The following is a 25,010-nucleotide window of genomic DNA, read 5'->3' as shown; positions in this document are numbered from 1 at the left end:
CCCTGTTTAGAGAGGCAAACACCCTGACCTGTCGGTTGGCTCTTGTGGCAAACAAGTCTATTTGAGGAACACCCCATTGAGCTGTTATCATTTTGAAAATTTTTCTGTTTAGCATCCATTCTCCTTGATGGAGGGTGTGACGGCTCAGAAAATCGGCACGAAAGTTGTCTGTGCCCCTGATGTGCACTGCTGACAGTGATAGCATATGACCTTCAGCTAATTCCATAATGTCTGATGCCAGCTCCCTGAGTCTGTCCGACCGCGTACCTCCTTGATGGTTTAAGTAAGCTACCGCCGTGGTGTTGTCGGAGAACACTCTTGTGTGAGAGCCGCTGAGCTGAGGAAGAAAGTGAAGTAGGGAATAATATATAGCCCTCAACTCTTTGACATTCGAAGAACTATCAAGTTCCGAACTAGACCAAAGATCCTGAACCCACTGATCCTGAAAATGTGCCCCCCAGCCTTTAGGACCAGCATCTGTGGTCACTATACTAGAGGGGGAAATTACCCAAAGAACCCCTTTTGAAAGGTTTTCCTGATTTAACCACCACTTAAGGGAGTGTAATACTTCCGTTGTTAGATAAACTGTCCTATCCAGACAGCCTCTATTCTTGATGTCTTCCTCTAATATAAATTTTTGTAGAAGCCTAGTATGGGCCTGTGCCCACTGGACCGCAGGAATACACGATGTCAGAGAACCTAGTAATGACATGCCCTGTCTGAGTGACATACTACGATTTTTTATTGTTAAGGATACCTTATCAACTATGGAGATTTTCTTATCCTCTGGCAGCTTACAAATCTGGTCAACTGAATCTAGAAGGAGCCCCAGGAATTTCTGACACTTAACAGGCTGAAGTCTAGATTTTTCCCAATTAACCAGCCACCCCAGGGATTGTAAGGAAACCACTACTTCCCGTAACCTCTGTTCACACTGTAGGGGGTCTTTACCCACAATCAATAGGTCATCTAGATATGGAATGACTAAAGTATCCTTTACTCTTAAGAAAGACATTACTTCCAATAGCAATTTAGTAAAAACCCTTGGGGCCATAGATAATCCGAAGGGCATCGCTTTATATTGTAGATGACGAATTTTTCCCTCTATACAAACTGCAACCCGAAGAAACTGCTGGTATAAATGATGTATAGGAATATGATAGTAAGCATCCTTAAGATCCAATACTACCATGTAACAGTTTGGAAATAGATTCTTTATCGCTGAACGAATGGATTCCATTTTGAATGTTTTAGGCCTTATAAAGGAGTTCAGCTTTCTTAAATTAATTATTGTTCTGAAAGAGCCATCCGGCTTATTAATCAGAAACAAGGGAGAATAAAATCCCCTCCCCATCTGGGAAGATGGGACATCCACTAGGACTTGTTTGCGTAGGAGGGTTTTAACCTCTGTTTCAAGCGCCTCTTGTTGAGGCCTGGATCTTAAGGTGGTAAGGAGGAAGGAGTCCGGTGGAGTTCTAATAAAGTCTAATGTGAGGCCTGAAGATATTAATTTAATGGCCCAAGTATTTATTGTTATCTCTTCCCATCGTTGCCTAAACTGTTTTAATCTTCCACCCACTGGAGGAATATAATTAATGGAATTTGTCGGCTGGCTTGAATGGACGTTTATTAAACAGGTTTCCTTTTTGTTTAAAATCCTTATTGTTCCATCTGTCTCTGAAGCCTCCCTTCTTTCCGAATGGTGGCTTCTTGAACGCCCTTCTGTAAGATGGAACAAAGGGATTAGGGAATCCTTTTTTCCTTTCCCCTGCCTTAAGGTACCGTCACACTTAGCGACGCTGCAGCGATACCGACAACGATCCGGATCGCTGCAGCGTCGCTGTTTGGTCGCTGGAGAGCTGTCACACAGACAGCTCTCCAGCGACCAACGATCCCGAGGTCCCCGGTAACCAGGGTAAACATCGGGTAACTAAGCGCAGGGCCGCGCTTAGTAACCCGATGTTTACCCTGGTTACCAGCGTAAAAAACAAACAGTACATACTTACATTCAGCTGTCTGTCCCTTGCCGTCTGGTTCCTGCACTGACTGCTGGCCGTAAAGTGAAAGCACAGCACAGCGGTGAGTCACACAGCGGTGACTCACCGCTGTGGCTGTGCTCTGCTTTCACTTTACGGCCAGCAGTCAGTGCAGGAACCAGACGGCAAGAGACAGACAGCTGAATGTAAGTATGTACTGTTTGTTTTTTTACGCTGGTAACCAGGGTAAACATCGGGTTACTAAGCGCGGCCCTGCGCTTAGTTACCCGATGTTTACCCTGGTTACCAGTGAAGACATCGCTGAATCGGTGTCACACACGCCGATTCAGCGATGTCTACGGGGAGTACAGCGACGAAATAAAGTTCTGGACTTTCTTCCCCGACCAGCGATCTCCCAGCAGGGGCCTGATCGCTGCTGCCTGTCACACTGGACGATATCGCTAGCGAGGTCGCTGCAACGTCACAGATCGCTAGCGATATCGTCTAGTGTGACAGTACCTTAAGTGAGTATCTCATCAAGGATTGTTCCAAACAGGTACTCACCCTGACAGGGTATGGCACATAATTTGGATCTAGATTGGGCATCTCCCTTCCAGTTTTTTAGCCATAAAGCCCGCCTAGCCGTATTGGAGATATTAGCTGTTCTGGCCGCAAGTCGTAGGGAGTCAATAGAGGCATCCGATATAAAGGCAGCCGCACCCTTGATCAAAGGGATAGACGCTCGTAACTTCTCCCTGGATACACCATTTTTAATATTTTGCTCCAGCTGATCCAGCCAGACTAACATTGATCTGCTAGTACATGTGGCTGCAATTGCCGGCTTGAATGCCGTGACACAGGCCTCCCATGATTTCTTAAGGAGCGCATCTGATTTTCGGTCCATGGGATCTGATAAGGAACCTGCATCCTCCACGGGCAAGGAGAAACGGCGAGATGTAGATGCAACTGCAGCATCGACCTTTGGTATTTTGGTCCATGTACTCAAATCTTCGTCATCGAAGGGGTAGCGCCTCTTACAAGGTATTGGTACAAACCCTTTCTGACCTTTACCCCATTCTTTCTTAACGAGGTATTTTATGGCCTGGTTTATTGGAAACACGTGGCCTTTCCGTTGAGAAAGACCAGCAAACATGACTTCCTGTGGTGTTTGGGGTTCTTTTGACTCAGATATCCCCATCGTATTTCTCACCGATTTGACCAAGTTGTTTATGCCTTCAGTTGGAAAACAAACAAAGTCTTCTTCCCCTGAAGAATCGGACAGCTGAGAGACCTCTGAGTCGACCTCCCCACTCTCTGCTGACGTGTCAGCTTTAGGTGAAGATACTCTTCTTTTCTTTTTCTCTATATTAACCGAGGAAGAACCACCTCCCAACGACTGAAGTTCTTCCCGAATTATGAGCCGTATCTCATTCATTTTTACTGATTCCTCCTGCCGTAAGGTGTTATCTATACAAGCCTGATATAGACTCTTAGAATAGGAGTCAGGCAGGGGTTCGGTACATATAGCACATTGTTTGTGCTTACTCTTCCCCGTCCTCTTTGCCTAGAATAATATAAGCAAAGGAATCAATATAAGCTTCAGTGAAGCTATGTATACACTCACCCAGCGTATTAATTTTTCCGGCTGCGGGGTTGCCTTGGTCTGGGATGTGGAACGGGACAATTTCCTTCCCGATTTGTCAGTGGAGTCACTTATTTTAGAGTGTCCACTGCTCTTTTTTCTGGTTTCGCTACTAGGTACTAGTGGCTCTCCCATGGGGTGCACACGGACCTCCTCTTGGGACGACATAATGCACACTGACTGCACTTATAATCCTCACTTTTATAGTGTAGCCACTCCTGCACACATCCCCTTTCTATTTCATCCCTTTTTTTTTTTTTTTTTTTTTACTCACAAGTCCGGCGTCCGGACCCTGGGATCGCATGGGGGAATCCAATATGGCGGTTCCCCCGGAAATGGTACTCCGACCCCGCGACCCCGGAAGTTCAAGCTTTCTTCCAGGGGACGCCGACGCTACTGCGCATGCGCCCGCGTCTGCAGCATACCGGAAGACGCCGCCGTAAGCGCTGCTTCCACCACCATGTCGCCTCTTACCTCTGGAGGGACCGGAGGGAAGATTCCGCCCGGGAACGCCATACCGCTGCTCAGCTCCACTCAGGAGGGCATTACTGCAGGTATCCACACTGCGCCGTGCATTTGTCAGCACTTACCCAACGGTGTCCCAGCAGGGAGACCGTTGGCACCTTCAGGCTTTCCTGTCAGCCGCACCAGATGAGGGGGGAGCCCGCAGGAACAATCCCCCGACACTGTCTACCTGCTCTGGGACCCCTGTCGCTCAGCAGAGTCGACACAGGCGGTAGCCCAGGCAGGTTTCCTCTTCTTAGCACCATAGAGTCTTCTCTGTGGGTTCCCTTCTAGGAACAGGAAACCAACTGAGGAGCGAGGGGGGGCCGCCCCTTTTATCTCTCTGTAGGTTTCCTGTTCCTAGGGGCGGATCCCCTCTCTCTAGTGGGTGCTGTCGTGGCGAATAGAAAATTATGTTCTCCTCATGTGCATCTATGCCTCTTTTAATGCATCCCATTATTTTATTTGCCTTTGTAGCAGCTGCCTGACACTGGCCACTAAATGTGAGTTTGTCATCCACCCATACTCCCAGGTCTTTTTCATTGACGGTTTTGCCCAGAGTTTTAGAATTAAGCACATAGTTATACATCTTATTACTTCTACCCAAGTGCATGACCTTACATTTATCCCCATTAAAGCTCATTTGCCATTTATCAGCCCAAGCTTCTAGTTTACATAAATCATCCTGTAATATAAAATTGTCCTCCTCCGTACTGATTACCCTGCAGAGTTTAGTGTCATCAGCAAATATTGAAATTCTACTCTGAATGCCCCCTACAAGGTCATTAATAAATATGTTAAAAAAAGAGGGCCCAATACTGACGCCTATGGTACCCCACTGCTAACCGCGACTCAGTCCGAGTGTGCTCCATTAATAACCACCCTTTGTTTCCTATCCTTGAGCCAGCTCTTAACCCACTTAACACATATTTTCCCCTATCTCCATTATTCTCATTTTATGTATCAACCTTTTGTGTGGCTTTTGTGTGGCACCGTATCAAAAGCTTTTCAAAAGTCCATATACACTCCGTCCACTGGGTTCCCTTGGTCCAGTCCGGAACTTACCTCTTCATAGAAGCTGATCAGATTAGTCTGACAGGAACGGCCCCAGTAAGCCCATGTTGGTATTGGGTCATGAGGTTATACCTCTTCAGAAACTCCAGCATAGCATCCCTTAGAATGCCCTCCAGGATTTTACCCACAGTAGAGGTTAAGCTTACTGGCCTATAGTTACAGAGTTCAGTTTTTGTCCCCTTTTTGAATATTGGCACCACATTTGCTATACGCCAGTCCTGTGGTACAGACCCTGTTATTATGGACTTTTTAAAGATGAAAAATAATGGTCTATCAATGACTGTACTTAATTCCTGCAGTACTCGGGGGTGTATCCCATCCGGGCCCGGATTATTAAATTGGCCCTTGAATTATTAATTGATCAAACCCCACCTCCCATGCCACCGCCACCCCCAACTTCCTTATTTGGGCCCAGGTCCCTATCTGCACTATCTTCCCCTCCTATAAAATGAATACCCACCCCCCAATCCCTAGATTAAACACTCCTCCAAACTTCTAGCCATTTTCTCCCCCAACACAGCTGCACCTTCCCCATTGAGGTGCAGCCCGTCCCTAGCGTAGAACCTGTAGCCTACTGAGAAGTCGGCCCAGTTCTGCACAAACCCAAACCCCTCCTTCCTACACCAATTCTTGAGCCACTTATTAACCTCCCTAATCTCCCGTTGCCTTTCTGGCGTGGCACATGGTACAGGCAGCATTTCGGAAAATACCACGTTGGAGGTCCTTGCTTTCAGCTTGCAGCCTAATTCCCAAAAATAGTTTTTAACCCCTTTACCCCCAAGGGTGGTTTGCATGTTAATGACCAGGCCAATTTTTACAATTCTGACCACTGTCCCTTTATGAGGTTATAACTCTGGAACGCTTCAACGGATCCCAGTGATTCTGACATTGTTTTCTCGTGACATATCGTACTTCATGCTAGTGGTAAAATTTCTTTGATATTACCTGCGTTTATTTGTGAAAAAACGGAAATTTGGCGAAAATTTTGAAAATTTCGCAATTTTCCAACTTTGAATTTTTATGCAATTAAATCACAGAGATATGTCACACAAAATACTTAATAAGTAACATTTCCCACATGTCTACTTTACATCAGCACAATTTTGGAATCAAATGGTTTTTTTTTTGGTTTTTTTTTTAGGGAGTTATAAGGGTTAAAAGTTGACCAGCAATTTCTCATTTTTACAACACCATTTTTTTTTTAGGGACCACATCTCATTTGAAGTCATTTTGAGGGGTCTATATGATAGAAAATACCCAAGTGTGACACCATTCTAAAAACTGCACCCCTCAAGGTGCTCACAACCACATTCAAGAAGTTTATTAACCCTTCAGGTGTTTCACAGGAATTTTTGGAATGTTTAAATAAAAATGAACATTTAACTTTTTTTCACAAAAAAATTACTTCAGCTCCAATTTGTTTTATTTTGCCAAGGGTAACAGGAGAAAATGGACCCCAAAAGTTGTTGTACAATTTGTCCTGAGTACGCTGATACCCCATATGTGGGGGTAAACCACTGTTTGGGCGCATGGGAGAGCTCGGAAGGGAAGGAGCGCCGTTTGACTTTTCAATGCAAAATTGACAGGAATTGAGATGGGACGCCATGTTGCATTTGGAGAGCCACTGATGTGCCTAAACATTGAAACCCCCACAAGTGACACCATTTTGGAAAGTAGAACCCCTAATGAACTTATCTAGATGTGTGGTGACCACTTTGACCCACCAAGGGCTTCACAGAAGTTTATAATGCAGAGCCGTAAAAATAAAACAAAAATTTTTTCCCATAAAAATTATGTTTTAGCCCCGAGTTTTGTATTTTCCCAAGGGTAACAGGAGAAATAGGACCCCAAAAGTTGTTGTCCAATTTGTCCTGAGTACACTGATACCCCATATGTGGGGCAAACCACCGTTTGGGCGCATGGGGGAGCTCAGGAGGGAAGGAGCGCCATTTGGAAAGCAGACTTAAGGCCCCTTCACATTAAGCGACGCTGCAGCGATACCGACAACGATCCGGATCGCTGCAGCGTCGCTGTTTGGTCGCTGGAGAGCTGTCACACAGACAGCTCTCCAGCGACCAACGATGCCGGTAACCAGGGTAAACATCGGGTAACTAAGCGCAGGGCCGCGCTTAGTAACCCGATGTTTACCCTGGTTACCATGCTAAAAGTAAAAAAAAAACAAACGCTACATACTTACCTACCGCTGTCTGTCCTCCAGCGCTGCGCTCTGCTTCTCTGCTCTCCTCCTGTACTGTCTGTGAGCCGGAAAGCAGAGCGGTGACGTCACCGCTCTGCTTTCCGGCTCACAGACAGTACAGGAGGAGTGCAGAGCGCAGCGCTGGAGGACAGACAGCGGTAGGTAAGTATGTAGCGTTTGTTTTTTTTTACTTTTAGCATGGTAACCAGGGTAAACATCGGGTTACTAAGCGCGGCCCTGCGCTTAGTTACCCGATGTTTACCCTGGTTACCAGTGAAGACATCGCTGGATCGGTGTCACACACGCCGATCCAGCGATGTCAGCAGGAGTCCAGCGACGAAATAAAGTTCTGGACTTTATTCAGCGACCAACGATCTCCCAGCAGGGGCCTGATCGTTGGTCGCTGTCACACAACGATTTCATTAACGATATCGTTGCTACGTCACAAATAGCAACGATATCGTTAACAATATCGTTATGTGTGAAGGTACCTTTAGATGGAATGGTCTGCAGGTGTCACATTGCGTTTGCAGAGCCCCTAATGTACCTAAACAGTAGAAACCCCCCACAAGTGACCCCATATTGGAAACTAGACCCCCCAAGGAACTTATCTAGATGTGTTGTGAGAACTTTGAACCCCCAAGTGTTTCACTACAGTTTATAACGCAGAGCCGTGAAAATAAAAAAAAATTTTTTTTTCCACAAAAATTATTTTTTAGCCCCCAGTTTTGTATTTTCCCAAGGGTAAAAGGAGAAATTGGACGCCAAAAGTTGTTGTCCAATGTGTCCTGAGTACGCTGATACCCCATATGTTGGGGTAAACCCCTGTTTGGGCACACGGGAGAGCTCGGAAGGGAAGGAGCACTGTTTTACTTTTTCAACGCAGAATTAGCTGGAATTGAGATCGGACGCCATGTCGCGTTTGGAGAGCCCCTGATGTGCCTAAACAGTGGAAACCCCCCAATTATAACTGAAACCCTAATCCAAACACACCCCTAACCCTAATCTCAATGGTAACCCTAAACACACCCCTAACCCTGACACACCCCTAACCCTAATCCCAACCATAAATGTAACCCAAACCCTAACCCTAACTTTATCCCCAACCCTAACTGTAGCCTTAACCCTAGCCCCAACCCTAACCCTAACCCTAGCCCTAGCCCTAGCCCTAATGGGAAAATGGAAATAAATACTGTGTCACGATTCCCCTGACCGCTGTCACCAATGGGTCAGGATTCACACCGTGACCGTCACCCCTACGTCACGGATTGAGGTGACTTTAGGCCAACAGACGGCTATCACATGTGCAGGGGGGCTTATCTTAGTTATCCCTCCACTCCACGATGTGATGAAAAACCATACACAAGGCTATTGACCTCTTAGCTTACAGCAGGGGCTTATTCTAGGTATCCCACTGCTTTCAATATACCACAAACTGCAGGGATTTATGTATATCCCGCTTACAGTTCCACTTAACACTTGCAGTTCTCTGGCGCCCCCTTACTCTCAGGTCAGATTAGGTACTGCACCCTGGGTAATTAGTCGCCAGAAAGGCTGCCTGCTATGTACTGGCTATTGGGCACGCTGCAGCGACGCGATAACTACTCCCACTCAGGCAGGAACAATAATTATTAACCCCGCAGCCACTTCAGCATCACCCAAAAGTCTGCACACTATCGGTATCACTGCCACCAGCTTCGATTAAACGGGTCCGAAGCTAACCCAACACAACAATAACAGTAGCGTATTTCACTTCAGAAGACTGGGTAAGTTTAGAGCATGGATGAACGAACTAATATATAATAGTATATTCCATTGAAATTAATTAGGCAGTGCTTTATCAAAAATATTTTATAAAGAAGTTACAAATGAGACAATTGCAAATATGTACAAGGGTAATTATAACATAAAGGGAATAAATGAGAAAAAGCAACACTTACATGTTCAAAGCATGACAGGCAACCAGGCTAGGGCAGTTTTTCCCATACGTCCCAGCTCATTTGGACGTGAGCAGGGCTCTTCCAGGACAAGACAAGAAATCAAGCAGCAAGTGACTCCTCAGAGCCTGCCAGACACTTAAAACATTAAGGCTGTGACATCACAGAAAGGCTGGCTTATCCAGACCCTCCTCTCTCTACATTCTGCCTAAACTTTAAACTATTCTCTCTGATTTCTATAACTTCACTACAAAACACGTCATAGTTCTAACAAACCCATCAATCATCTCGGGTTAACGTGAGCATTCTAATGAGATCAAATATGTCCTATCTGGGATACATATTTACAGAGAAAACCCTACTTCTTTACCAGACGGAGTTAGAAACCCGAGTTTCATGGGAGGTGTAGATACACCGAGTGAGACTACGAATATATATTTTCATGTTCCTAGCTTAAATCGTTTGCCTAATATCTAACAAAAACTAAACAAAGAATCTTTCCTGAATCTTGGAGCCACTTTTCCAGTTTGAACTAGAGAATGTGGGAGGGGTGAGGGACTTTCCTCTGAGCCTGGAATTTACGACCCCAGAGCAATAAAACCCCCTTCTAGCATACAGTCCGTAGCCCAGAGAGAAACAAGTAGAGTCAGCTAGTGAAGGGGGGGGTTTAGCCCACCTCATGGGCTGACGAGCAACTAAACTTATGTGATATTTCATACCATATCGTGACATACTGGTACATTTTTTAAATTTTTTTAATTTTTCCCTAACTAAGGAGGTGATGAAGGGGGGTTTGATTTACTTTTATAGCGGGTTTTTTAGCGGATTTGTATGATTGGCAGCCGTCACACACTGAAAGACGCTTTTTATTGCAAAAAATATTTTTTGTGCTACCACATTTTGAGAGCTATAATTTTTCCATATTTTGGTCCACAGAGTCATGTGAGGTCTTGTTTTTTGCGGGACGAGTTGACGTTTTTATTGGTAACATTTTCGGGCACGTGACAATTTTTGATCGCTTTTTATTCCAATTTTTGTGAGGCAGAATGACCAAAAACCAGCTATTCATGAATTTCTTTTGGGGGAGGCGTTTATACCGTTCCACGTTTGGTAAAATGGATAAAGCAGTTTTATTCTTCGGGTCAGTGCGATTACAGCGATACCTCTTTTATATCTTTTTTTTATGTTTTGGCACTTTTATACGATAAAAACTATTTTATAGAAAAAATAATTATTTTTGCATCGCTTTATTCTGAGGACTGTAACTTTTTTATTTTGTCGCTGATGATGCTGTATGGCGGCTCGTTTTTTGCGGGACAAGATGACGGTTTCAGCGGTACCATGGTTATTTATATCCTTTTTGATCGCGTGTTATTCCACTTTTTGTTTGGCGGTATGATAATAAAGCATTGTTTTTTGCCTCTTTTTTTTTTTTTACCGCGTTCACTGAAGGGGTTAACCAGCGGGACAATTTTATAGGTGGGGTCGTTACGGATGTGGCGATACTAAATATCTGTACTTTTATTGTTTTTTTTTAATTTAGATAAAGAAATGTATTTGCAGGAACAATACTTTTTTGCGGGGGGGGGGGGGGGAGGGTTTACATTTTATTTTTTTTTTACACATGTGAAAATTTTTTTTTTTACACTATAACATTGCCCCGGAGGGGGGTGGTTTTGGGGGGGCATCATGTTATAGTGTAAGATCGCCGATCTGACACTTTGCTGTGCACTGTGTCAGATCAGCGATCTGACATGCACAGCTCCAGGCTTCACAGTGCCTGCTCTGAGCAGGCGCTGTGAACCCACCTCCCTCCCTGCAGGACCCGGATGCCGCGGCCATTTTGGATCCGGGGCCTGCAGCGAGGAAGGAGGTAAGAGACCTTCGGGCTCCGGGGGTCTCAGGGAAGCACACAGGGAGCCCCATCCCTGCGCGATGCTTCCCTGTACCGCCGGCACACCGCAATCATGTTTGATCGCGGTGTGCCGGGGGTTAATGTGCCGGGAGCAGTCCGTGAGCGCGGCCGATCGCTACGACGTACTATCCCGTCGGTGGTCATACGGGCCCACCCCACTTCGACGGGATAGTACATCATATGTCAGAAAGGGCTTAAGGACCTTCCACCTACCTCTAACTGTCATTTGTGCACCATGACCACTGGGTCCTCACCAGCCCCTCCCAGTAATCTGTCCACCCGATCAGCGATGTGTCTGGTGACAGATTCCCTTTAAAGTGAACCTGAGATTATCAATTCTATCTTCATTAAATGGGGTTTTCTCCTTTTTCTTTAGGAGTGCACCGCTTCCCAGCTTCCTGGCTCATGGTGGAGGTGTTCACCTTTAGATTGTTGACAGTTCAAACCAGCATGCTCGCGCTCCTAGTCAGACTAAGAGCTCTCCCAGTCTGCCAGCAGAATAAGGAGGCCAGCTTTGCCTTTGTATCTTGTGAGAAGGACAGGCACTTAGGATAGTCAGATCCAGACAGATTTGAGAAGCTCTAAAAGCATAGAACCTAGAAGAGGTGTGAACTCCTTGCCTCAGTGACCGGACACTCAGACCACAGTGGTGGCTGGTGACGTAGGTAAAGAGCTGTACACTAGTGTAAAATTAAAAATCTCTCCATTCTTGAGAACATGGAGGATTTTCAGTATGAAAATAGATGGTAAATTTCTTATTTTTGCAATTTAAATCATTTAATAACTTGAGACAAATCCTTTAAAAACAGGGGTGTTAAACTCATTTTCACAGGTCCACACCAGCATTATGGTTGACTTTAAAGGGTCACAGACTGCCAAAGGCCTGGATAGTGGGGCCCAAGAGAGATGTGCTTGGGCAGTGGGGCCCAAGACAGCTGTCCCTGGGTAGTAGGGCCAAGACAGCTGTCCCTGGGTAGTAGGGCCAAGACAGCTGTCCCTGGGTAGTAGGGCCAAGACAGCTGTCCCTGGGTAGTAGGGCCAAGACAGCTGTCCCTGGGTAGTAGGGCCAAGACAGCTGTCCCTGGGTAGTAGGGCCAAGACAGCTGTCCCTGGGTAGTAGGGCCAAGACAGCTGTCCCTGGGTAGTAGGGCCAAGACAGCTGTCCCTGGGTAGTAGGGCCAAGACAGCTGTCCCTGGGTAGTAGGGCCAAGACAGCTGTCCCTGGGTAGTAGGGCCAAGACAGCTGTCCCTGGGTAGTAGGGCCAAGACAGCTGTCCCTGGGTAGTAGGGCCAAGACAGCTGTCCCTGGGTAGTAGGGCCAAGACAGCTGTCCCTGGGTAGTAGGGCCAAGACAGCTGTCCCTGGGTAGTAGGGCCAAGACAGCTGTCCCTGGGTAGTAGGGCCAAGACAGCTGTCCCTGGGTAGTAGGGCCAAGACAGCTGTCCCTGGGTAGTAGGGCCATGACAGCTGTCCCTGGGTAGTAGGGCCAAGACAGCTGTCCCTGGGTAGTAGGACCAAGACAGCTGTCCCTGGGTAGTAGGGCCAAGACAGCTGTCCCTGGGTAGTAGGGCCAAGTCAGCTGTCCCTGGGTAGTAGGGCCAAGTCAGCTGTCCCTGGGTAGTAGGGCCAAGACAGCTGTCCCTGGCTAGTAGGGCCAAGACAGCTGTCCCTGGCTAGTAGGGCCAAGACAGCTGTCCCTGGCTAGTAGGGCCAAGACAGCTGTCCCTGGCTAGTAGGGCCAAGACAGCTGTCCCTGGCTAGTAGGGCCAAGAGAGCTGTCCCTGTAGTAGGGCCAAGACAGCTGTCCCTGGGTAGTAGGGTTAACAAAGCTGTCCCTGGGTAGTAGGGTTAAGAGAGCTGTCCCTGGGTAGTAGGGTTAACAAAGCTGTTCCTGGGTAGTAGGGTTAAGAGAGCTGTCCCTGGGTAGTAGGGCTAAGAGAGCTGTCCCTGGGTAGTAGAGCTAAGAGAGCTGTGCCGTGCATCAGAGTCCAAGATGGACTGCTCCCTATGCTAAGTACTGGCTTCTCTAATTAAAAAATGTAACCACATAAAAGTGCTGGCTGACTGCGTTCACCATTTATGTAGGCTGACTGTTTATGGCATGTACTGTTTACTCACAAAGATGGCAGCTGCTCTTGGTGCTATCAAAGACTGCAACAGCCTCATGGGCGGCTGCCATCTTCAACACTGCTCCAAACAGCATTTCACTTTCCCATTATGGAGATCTGGTCGGAGCAGTATTGAACTGTATCCTGTCCTTTTGGGCCACATAGATTGACATGGCAGGCTGGTTTCAGCCTGCGGGTTTAACACCTATACTTTAAAGCATAATAAAAAAATTTTCAGCTTGGAAATTTATGAACTTTGAAAATCACTTTGTTAGAGGATTTGTATAATTTCTGTAAAAAGAATGCATTTTCCAAACTCCTGCTTTTCCCTAGTCTATTTTCCTGACCTTAGCTGCACGGATATCAGAAGGTACTCATTTGGAGTTCAGATGATGACAGTGATGGGTCAGTACCTATGTCTCATCCGCTATATATGTTTTATTGAACATACAGTTTACAAAAACTATTTGTAAAAAAAATGTAAGACACGAGATAATCAAAGCTGATGAGTATGCTTCGTGTAAACAACATGATACAAATCTGTTGCTTAGATAAACAAGGGATTAATACTGAATGGTAAATACCAGAGGTAAGTATAGAGGTGTAGAAAAATATACAGTATGTAATCCCAATATTACAGACGGATACCAGTTGGCATAAGGTAATAGACGGACTCAGTATGCGAAAGTAGTGCTGCCATCACTCGCATGCGACACCCTGCGGATATGTTGGTCACATGATTGCCTACACTGCAGTGTGACTCCGTAAAGGCCACTTAACCATTACATCATTAATCATATGCTTCCTTTTTCTGTTGATTTGATTGATGAATTCCATTCTGTTTTTATCTTGTTGGTTGATGGGCTGACCATCTGTGGATGGCGTCTGAAATGACTTCCGCTCTTCAAATGATACCAAATTATTTATCACACGTGTAACAACTTAATCTTATTACCAACAGTTTCTGATTGGCTTTCATAGGCTGGCTGTGCTATCCATCACCCCTTGATGAAGCTAGGTGCGAAACGCGCGCCAGGGGCGGTTCTTTCATTGACTGGCGAGTCTCCTTCATGCCACTGTGCACACTTATGGGATTTACACTCCTGCCATTTCAGGATACTTTACTCTGACATACTGTGTGTCTATTGTTTATGCTAACTGGTGTCCATCTGTAATATTGGGATTACATACTATATATTTTGCTATACCACTATACTTCTGTTATTTAACGTTCACTATTAAGCCTGTAATTTATCAAATCATCAGATTTGTATCATGTGGTTTACGCAAATCTATGCTCATCAGCTTTATCTTTTGTCTTACATTTTTATTTTTAAAAAATGTTTTAAACTATATTTTCAATAAAAGCTATATTTCACAGAGTACAGTATATTGTTGCCCTGCACTTATTCTTTATAGGTTTTCTTCTACCTTATGCGACATTTACCCACTGCTCATGATATTTGTATAAGCCCATCTCTAGAAGCTGCTGCAGAACAACAGTCAGAAAAGGAGACAGAATGTACTTATGGGGAGTACAGATGATGGCAGTCAGCCCTTTCACTGCCATCATCTGTACTCCAAATGAGTACATTCTTATATCAATGCAGCTGAAGGCAGGAAAATAGACTGGAGAAATGCCGGGGTCTGGAAGCCACTTACATACAATTTTTTTTTCTTTTTTTAGAAGAATGAAGAAAATAATAATAAAAAAAAAAAAATTGTTTTACACCTTAACTCAGGGGTCCTCAAACTATAGCCTGCGGGCCTCATGCCGCTGAGGACATTTATCTGGCCCCTGGGCTCAGCCGACATTGAACTTCAATACAGTTCAATGCCGGCGGGCCCTGTAATCACGGGCGGAACGACGATGCGGTGAGGAAAGGCGATGTGCGGCTCTCCGTATGCAGCACACCCCATGTGATTGTCATCACGCCGCCTGTGCCAGAAGAAGACAGAGTCGAGTGGGCACCTCTTCAGAGTAGCGGGGGACATAGGTGAGTACTGGGATTTTTTTTTAAATTGAAACTCCGGGTCTGGACTATGTTGCCTATTGGGGACTATGCTGCCTATTGGGAACATTTACCTGCCTATTGGGGACCTGTGCTGCCTATTGGGAACATTTACCTGCCTTTTGGGGACTATGCTGCCTTTTGGGAACATTTACCTGCCTATTGGGGACTATGCTGCCTATTGGGGACATTTACCTGCCTATTGGGGACTATGCTGCCTATTGGGAACATTTACCTGCCTATTGGGGACCTGTGCTGCCTATTGGGGACATTTACCTGCCTATTGGGGACTCTCGCACCACACCAGTCTGAGCCTGAGGTAAAAGCAGAGTTCCACCAATATGAGCACTGGTGAGGCTGTAAGGATATTGACTGGAAAGGCTGCATTGATGGGCAGTGCAGTCTGTATGTCTCTGTGTGGGCAATTTTATTGCTGGTATATTGTTTTTGTAGCGCTGTATATATATATTGGTATTTTACTAATAGCAATTTGGAAAACCAAGGAAACCATGATATCAAGAAAGAGAACAATTGCTTCACTTGTTACAACTAGCAGTGACAAATATGGAACTGGACACTGACCATCTCATTAGCCAAAAGCAGGCCCAAGGTTCCCATTGAAATACCAGTTTGTTGATTTAACTTTACTTGTTCTTCATTTTAAATATTGTACTTGTTCCTGTTTTGTTTTGTTTTTTTACTTCAAAATAAGACATGTGCAGTGTGCATAGGAATTTGTTCATAGTTTTTTTTTTTAAACTATATTCCAGCTCTCCAATGGTCTGAGGGACCGTGAACTGGCCCCCTGTTTAAAAAGTTTGAGGACTGGATACAAGATACATAGTAACATAGTTAGTAAGGCCGAAAAAAGACATTTGTCCATCCAGTTCAGCCTATATTCCATCATAATAAATCCCCAGATCTACGTCCTTCTACAGAACCTAATTGTATGATACAATATTGTTCTGCTCCAGGAAGACATCCAGGCCTCTCTTGAACCCCTCGACTGAGTTCGCCATCACCACCTCCTCAGGCAAGCAATTCCAGATTCTCACTGCCCTAACAGTAAAGAATCCTCTTCTATGTTGGTGGAAAAACCTTCTCTCCTCCAGACGCAAAGAATGCCCCCTTGTGCCCGTCACCCTCCTTGGTATAAACAGATCCTCAGCGAGATATTTGTATTGTCCCCTTATATACTTATACATGGTTATTAGATCGCCCCTCAGTCGTCTTTTTTCTAGACTAAATAATCCTAATTTCGCTAATCTATCTGGGTATTGTAGTTCTCCCATCCCCTTTATTAATTTTGTTGCCCTCCTTTGTACTCTCTCTAGTTCCATTATATCCTTCCTGAGCACCGGTGCCCAAAACTGGACACAGTACTCCATGTGCGGTCTAACTAGGGATTTGTACAGAGGCAGTATAATGCTCTCATCATGTGTATCCAGACCTCTTTTAATGCACCCCATGATCCTGTTTGCCTTGGCAGCTGCTGCCTGGCACTGGCTGCTCCAGGTAAGTTTATCATTAACTAGGATCCCCAAGTCCTTCTCCCTGTCAGATTTACCCAGTGGTTTCCCGTTCAGTGTGTAATGGTGATATTGATTCCCTCTTCCCATGTGTATAACCTTACATTTATCATTGTTAAACCTCATCTGCCACCTTTCAGCCCAAGTTTCCAACTTATCCAGATCCATCTGTAGCAGAATACTATCTTCTCTTGTATTAACTGCTTTACATAGTTTTGTATCATCTGCAAATATCGATATTTTACTGTGTAAACCTTCTACCAGATCATTAATGAATATGTTGAAGAGAACAGGTCCCAATACTGACCCCTGCGGTACCCCACTGGTCACAGCGACCCAGTTAGAGACTATACCATTTATAACCACCCTCTGCTTTCTATCACTAAGCCAGTTACTAACCCATTTACACACATTTTCCCCCAGACCAAGCATTCTCATTTTGTGTAGCAACCTCTTGTGCGGCACGGTATCAAACGCTTTGGAAAAATCGAGATATACCACGTCCAATGACTCACCGTGGTCCAGTCTATAGCTTACCTCTTCATAAAAACTGATTAGATTGGTTTGACAGGAGCGATTTCTCATAAACCCATGCTGATATGGAGTTAAACAGTTATTCTCATTGAGATAATCCAGAATAACATCCCTCAGAAACCCTTCAAATATTTTACCAACAATAGAGGTTAGACTTACTGGCCTATAATTTCCAGGTTCACTTTTAGAGCCCTTTTTGAATATTGGCACCACATTTGCTATGCGCCAGTCCTGCGGAACAGACCCTGTCGCTATAGAGTCACTAAAAATAAGAAATAATGGTTTATCTATTACATTACTTAGTTCTCTTAGTACTCGTGGGTGTATGCCATCCGGACCCGGAGATTTATCTATTTTAATCTTATTTAGATACAAACAGAATAACTTTACAGAAATCCTCCAGGCCCATTAACTGGGGATTTTGGGTAAGATGCTGACATCTCCGCCATATATTAATACAAAGCCAGTGCCACCAAGCAAATGTGGAGTTCTGAGTCACAGACAGAACAGGTTGTATCACATTTTCAATTAATAATATGGTTTGTATGTGTATCCAATACGTGGGATATGTGGCTCTATTCTTCAATGCCATTGTCATTCAATAAAACATTCAAAATTATAGGTTTGTAAAAAAAAAAAAAAAAAAACAATCTCCAGAAATCCAGTTACTTAACACATATAACCTGTACCTGGCTTACACAAATACGCACCTTGTTAAGCTCTTCTATTCTTCTTATCAGGTAAGGGTTACTTGAAGAATTTTCAAAGTAAACATAATCTGAAAAATAGACAAAATTACAAAGACATGTCAAAAGGTTATTTCCAAAAGTAACATGTATTAAACATAGATCACAACGCCCATCTTCCCAGACAGTAGTCGTCCTATTATCCAGATCAATAGTCTCCCATTGCATACACATGTATAAAGACAAAAAGCTGATAATTAGTGGTGGGGGGCAGGGTTGGACTAGGAGGCACAAGACACCTAGTCCTCTACTGAGAATACACTGATTACCGTAAGTAACAGCTCACAGCCTAGTAAGCAACACATTGCAGCAATCAGGCTCTCTGCCCCTACATTATACTGCTCTTCTATTACATAGCAAAGACCTGCTGACAGATCTATTCTTGAGAAGTTTCTGCTAGAAAACAAATCTCTGGACTTCTAATAAAAAAGCAATAAACACGTTATAACAAACTAACTGAGAGCCAGTCAAGTGAGTGTGCTCTGACGGCAATGTTTATAAAATTCTCTCTTTGTGGTCCTCTCGCCTGATCTAGGACTACAAAGTTGAAACACACTTTGTGGTTATAGATTAGCTGGGAGAAGCTTGCTATGGAAGAACATGCACAGTGCTTACAAGCTCTTTCCAATCGAGCTTGTAAGCACTGCTCAGGAGCTTTGCCAGGATCTGCTTGCTTCATATCCAGCCAGCATCAATGCCCCAGAGCTGTTCCGATATAGCAGGGGCAACGCTGCTAAGTAGCGTAGGTCATCCATATAGGCAGAGCCACTGAGCTCAGCGATTGGCTGCAGCAGTGATGTGATGAGCTATCAACAAAACAACAATTGGTATGTGTTTAACCCCTTGCCACTTCACAAGATACTGATACGTCATGCAGTGGTGCAGGTAAATGGAGTGGAATCAGGTGCCGAACAAAAGTATACCTGGCAGATGCTGGTGGTATTAGGCTATGTGCACACGTTCAGGATTTCTTGCAGAAATTTCCTAAGCAAAACTGGACATTTTCTGCAAGAAATCCGCATGTGTTTTTTTCACGTTTTTGACGCTTTTTTCCCCCCCCCCCGGAGCTTCCCAATGCATTACATAGCAGGAAAAACGCCAACAATCTGCAAAATTAATGAACATGCTGCGTTTTTTACCGCGGAAAAAAATGCATCATGTGCACAAAAATTGCAGAATGCATTCTAAATGATGGGATGCATAATGTATGTGTTTTTATGCGTTTTTATAGCGAAAAAAAAAATGCGAAAAGTCTGCAACGTGTGCACACAGCTGGCACCTGCATGTAACAGCAAAGCTCCCATCACTGCTGTTAACCCCCTTAAGTGCAGCTGTCAATCTCCTAACAGCAGCACTTAAAGACACACAACTCTATGCATGCCTTCACATCCTCCCCTGTGACATAATCACAGGGTATAGATAGGTAGCCATTCAAGTCAGGGGTCTGATGAAGGCTCTCATGATGGCCATGTGGCTACTACTGTAAAGGCCATCATGACTGCAAGCTCAAGTCCCGCTAACTAGCCAGACTAATTAAAAAGAAAAAGTTTTTAAAACTATTAACCAGTAATAATGTCAAATAAAAAAAAAATACATATCTTTTTAATGTCAAATCTTCAGTAAAAATACAAAATAAAAATGTTACAGGACTCAGATAATGGAGATACAATCTAATTTTTTATCCATAAAATTTCTGAATTTCAAAACAAAAACACAACCCACAAACTATACAAATGTAATATTGTCATCATCGTATGTGTCTGATCAGTCATATTCCCAGGTCATTATTTACTGCATAATGAATTCCATTAAAACTGAGCCCAGAAACCAATGGGGGGATTGTGGCTATCACCACGTTTTACAGTTTTCGCTTGTATACGAAAAATTTAAAAAAAATAAAAAGCGCTAAGCGAAGATTGTATAGGCCAGTTAGACTTTTCATGCCGTGGCCAAAGTGTATGGGAACGGGACGATTGTTACTAGCATACATATTGGACCCGATTCATCATTGCAATTTATTTAAGTCAAAAAAATTTTTGTTGTGTTATTTGCTGACATTTTTGCCCAAAAAACTAGTTACAATGAACTGTAGAGCATACAAAAAACAAGGTTACGATGGAGATCTAGAGCAGGGGTCTCAAAAATGTGGCTTGCAGGCCACATGTGGCCCCCGAGGCTTCTAACATGATCACAGCTCGGTCCAGGGGCCACAGATGTCAGCATTCCTTTTCAACTGAAAGATGGGGGCTAGAATAGGCACAGCTAAATGTAAGCCCCCCCATGGCTGCTGTTGGCTAGGGGAGGGTTTCTAGAAAGGTTTTTGAAATGATTGAGAGGGATTGGTGGAGATGAGGAAGAGCGTTTAATAGGGGCGGGTTTAGGGGTAGTTGGTGGAAAAGTGCGGGAATATTCTCACTTGCATTGAATAAATCTGAGAGGAAGCAAGCTGAGAGGAAACACCGAGATTAACCTCATGGAGTCTGTGGAGGATCTCATGGAAAGGCTCCGGGACGCGGCTCGCTCCAGACGGGGAGGTTGGATGGAGGAGCAATAATCTTCTAACCTGGGTGCCTACAGGTCACAGGAGCCGAGCAGAAAGGGCAGGACGACAAGGCCCCCGGAGAGACTGTCACTGGATACTGTGGCACGCAGCAGGTGCAGGCTCCGGAGCCCCTCCAGGGATCCTGCGGACAGGGGGTGCAGTCTGGCGGCTTCCCCCCGCCGTGCCCGCCCTGGCAGGAATCCACCAAGCCGGCCTGCGGGCGTGGGGCAGAGGAGTCGGACAGGAGCGCACCCTGGACCGGAAGTGCATCCCACACTGGTGACGAAGGCCACAATGGACACATCAGCATACCGGAGGACATTACGGCAGGTACAGAGAGTGGCACGGGGCCTGGGATGCTTATGGGACGCTGCACCAGGGGTCGGCTATCGGCGGGTAGGCAGCAGCTGAGGGAGCCCCTGCTGTCTGGCTCAGGGTGACGTGACCTGGCGGAAGGAGCGGCGGGCAGTGACCGAGGGCTGCCTGGCAGATCAAGTCGTTGTTTACCGGACCGATCCGTCAGTCACGGACCACGCACCCTGGTACGGTCACGAACTAGGAGACGGTCAGCAGAGCACAGCATTTCAAGGGCACCGGTCTCCCCGATTACGTGGAGGTCAAGGGTTCGGGCCTGGGGCCTCAAGGAGAAGGGGGATCCGAGTCGGGCAGCGACCACTGGGCGGATACAAGGCATCTGGAATCCGGATTTACGGCTGGCGGGCACACAGCACCCGTACAGCTTGGTGAGCATGATTATATGTGTGATTTGTCGCCCACAGGGGCTGTGTTACAACATGTTTTGGGTAGTCAGGCCCCAGGGTCGGAGGGACGGAAGTTGGCTGGCTCTAGCGGGGACAGGAATCGGGGCCTTCGTGAGATTTTGCTTAGTATGGCACAGGTTTTGCAAAGATTGGAGAGTGGGGCACAGGGGACAACACCAGTAGGGGCATGGTTGCCGGGGGTAACTTGTGGGTCGCAGGTCACAAGAGAGCCGCCAGTATTGGTTGTAAGGGAGCGGGCCTCTGTTTCTGGCGTATCGGTATCTGTACAAACTGAAAAAGACAAAGGAGAGGTGATTAAGTTGGACGATCGAGCAAAGGGCGAAGTATATGTGTGTTTTGAGGGCCCCTTGGGAGCCCATTTGAAGAAAGATAAAGGAGAAAATTTGGTGGGATGAATATGTGGAAACATTCTCCCTTATTCCATTGGAGAAGTTTAATTTAGACAAAGGGAAGAAGGATGATAGTAAAAAAAAAAAAAAAAAAAGGAGGAAGAAAAGCGGCGGTGGCGGCTGATTCCACAGACATTTGTTAATTGGTTGCAGGCTTTTGGCTAGCGTTATTGTTGAAAAATTTGCTGAAAATTGTTCGGGCCTGTTCTGCTATCTGGATGCGATTGGAGAGGCACATCGTATGTACGGTGCTATGGCGTGGCTGCATTACGACGAGCAATTTAGGCAGATGAAGGCAGTAAGACCTGAAATTAAGTGGGATCAAAAGGATATTGGGCTTTGGCTGAAGGTTATGGCTCCAGTCCAGTATGGGCAGTCCTTTCACGGGAGCGGTGGTAGCGACAGCCAGCAAGCAGGGCATGGAAGCAGTGGTCAGGGGCACAAGGATGGAAAGAAAAGTCCGGAACATGCTGGCAATTCAATGATGGCCAGTGCAAGTACGGTAGTAACTGTAAGTTCAAGCATGTATGCTCCTTTTGCAATGAGAGCTCCCACGGAGCTGCAAAACGTTTAAAAAAAAAACAAAGGGTAAGCCCTCAGTGGGTGCCGGTCATGGGGGGTGACACTAGTGAGGCTTCCAAAGATGGCCCTCCATCTAAATAGGTATCCGGACCAGGAGAAGGCAGGGGTCATTTCTAGTGGTTTTGTGGAAGGTTTTAGAATTCCTCCCCCTAACCACACGGTTCCTTTTTCTGTCAAAAATTGAAGGTCGGCAGATTTGCAGTTGGGGATGGTTATTGTGAAATTGAGAAAGGAGGTTGCATTGGGTATGATGGCGGGTCCGTTTTTGTCATAGCCTGTTGCAGGGATGATTATTTCTCCGTTAATTGGTTCTTTCTTTGGCACAACGCCTAAGTTTAGATTGATTCAACATTTGTTGTATCCAAAGGGTCTTTCGGTTAATGATGGCATCTCACAGGAGTTATGTTCAGTGGAATAAACATCATTTGATACGGTGGTGCGATGGGTTCGAAAATATGGGACTGGTGCTTTGTTGGCAAAAACAGATATTGAATCGGCTTTTAGGTTACTTCCGGTTCACCCAGACAGTATTCCGTTGTTAGGTTGTTTTTGGAAGGGCAGGTACTATTTGGATAGATGTTTGCCGATGGGTGCAAGAGTTGGGAGTGCCCCCGAAGATGTACGGTTCTCATTCTTAAAACCAATGCAATACAACACGGACCAAAATCCAGAAAAAATATATAAGCATGGGAATATTAAAATATAGCTTTATTATTCGGAATGGCAATGATTACATAATAAAAAAAATATATAAGTGTATAAAAACATACAAATTTTGCGCAACAACAGGATTATAAAATTGTATATAATTCCCACCAGAATCCCCACCACAATACCAGGATTTTCTAATTTATGCTGTACGTGAAATTTTTTTTTTACCAAAACAATATAAAAAAAAGGGAGGGGGGGGGGCGGGGGGTTCATATAAAAAACAAATAGTGCAAAATTTATATATAAAAAGCAAATAATTTAGTGCACAAATATGCCCATATCACAAAATAAAGTGACCAAGTGCACAATAATCAGATAGTATCTGATTTTAATATATAACACTCAAAATGTAAAGTGCAAAAGTGCAGGAACCTGCCAAGAGGTTAATTGATAGTGTGCCAGCACATGCTGAAAACATATAACTAAAGGTACTGTCACACATAACGATTTCTTTAACAATATTGTTGCTTTTTGTGACGTAGCAACGATATCGTTAACGAAATCGTTATGTGTGACAGCGACCAACGATCAGGCCCCTGCTGGGAGATCGTTGGTCGCTGGGAGTGATCAGGACCTTTTTTTGGTCGCTGATCACCCGCTGTCATCGCTGAATCGGCGTGTGTGATGCCGATCCAGCGATGTGTTCACTGGTAACCAGAGTAAATATCGGGTTACTAAGCGCAGGGCCGCGCTTAGTAACCCGATATTTACCCTGGTTACCATTGTAAATGTAAAAAAAAAAAAAAAAAAAAAAAAAAAAAAAACAGTACATACTCACATTCCGGTGTCTGTCATGTCCCTCGCCGTCAGCTTCCCGCACTGACTGTGAGCGCCGGCCGTAAAGCACAGCGGTGACGTCACCACTGTGCTCTGCTTTACGCCCGACCCTCACAGTCAGTGCGGGAAGCTGACGGCGAGGGACGTGACAGACACCAGAATGTGAGTATGTAGTGCTTTTTTTTTTACATTTACAATGGTAACCAGGGTAAACATCGGGTTACTAAGCGCGGTCCTGCGCTTAGTAACTGGATGTTTACCCTGGTTACCCGGGGACTTCGGCATCGTTGGTCGCTGGAGAGCTGTCTGTGTGACAGCTCTCCAGCGACCACACAACGACTTACCAACGATCACGGCCAGGTCGTATCGCTGGTTGTGATCGTTGGTAAATCGTTTAGTGTAACGGTACCTTAAGTGTGAGATAGTACAGCAAAAATACGTTACATATACCTGGGAGGGGCTGAATCCTGCCTGCGCACACCCGACGTGCGTTTCGGAAAGTATTTATCCTTCGTCCCCGTAATATGAATAAATAAGAAGACACTGCGGGGCTGGGATTCACAGGCAGGGCGTCCGCACAGGCGCAGTCAGCTGGACTGCATATGAGGACAGACGGGCAGCGCTCACTGCGCCTGCCCAAGGCAGGAGAAAAGAGCGCAGGCGCCGGCTCATTTCAAAACAGCGGTGAGCCGTCACGCCACACAGCCGTCACTCCAATCTTGGCGCCGGGCGCCACCACCACCACCCCGCTAGTTCCACCATATGCAGCTCTCCATTCCAGCTCTCCCTACAAGAGACTCTCGTTAGGAAAAGAAAGTACTCATCCTCTCATCCGCGTACACAGGGTTTGAACGCCCACATTGCTATACTAATCTCGTTAGAGATGATGCCCTACCGGTTGGTTGAAAGCGAAGCGTTCAAAGACCTGATGGCCTACGCAGTACCACGCTATGACCTACCTAGTCGGCACTTCTTTGCGAGAAAAGCCATCCCAGCCCTCCAGCAGCATGTCAAAGAGGCAATCAGTCAGTGGAAAGGTGCACCTCACAACAG

At 45.4% G+C, this 25,010-nt stretch overlaps 1 protein-coding gene across 13 annotated transcripts in view; it reads right to left on the bottom strand.

Moving 5' to 3' along the window:
• Positions 1 to 25,010, bottom strand: part of MTA1 (metastasis associated 1) — a 168,355-nt gene that overhangs the window by 111,689 nt on the left and 31,656 nt on the right. For all 13 annotated transcript variants that reach the window (XM_069729208.1, XM_069729198.1, XM_069729118.1 and 10 more), the window contains exon 2: positions 18,139 to 18,206. In XM_069729208.1, coding sequence (XP_069585309.1) covers positions 18,139 to 18,206 — 68 coding nt within the window. The remainder of the gene's footprint in view (positions 1 to 18,138; positions 18,207 to 25,010) is intronic.

Source organism: Ranitomeya imitator, chromosome 1 (assembly GCF_032444005.1).
Source record: "Ranitomeya imitator isolate aRanImi1 chromosome 1, aRanImi1.pri, whole genome shotgun sequence".
In the NCBI taxonomy this organism is placed as follows: Eukaryota; Metazoa; Chordata; class Amphibia; order Anura; family Dendrobatidae; genus Ranitomeya; species Ranitomeya imitator.
The sequence above is the reverse complement of the archived record's forward strand: the minus strand, read 5'-3'. Positions and strand labels throughout refer to the sequence as shown.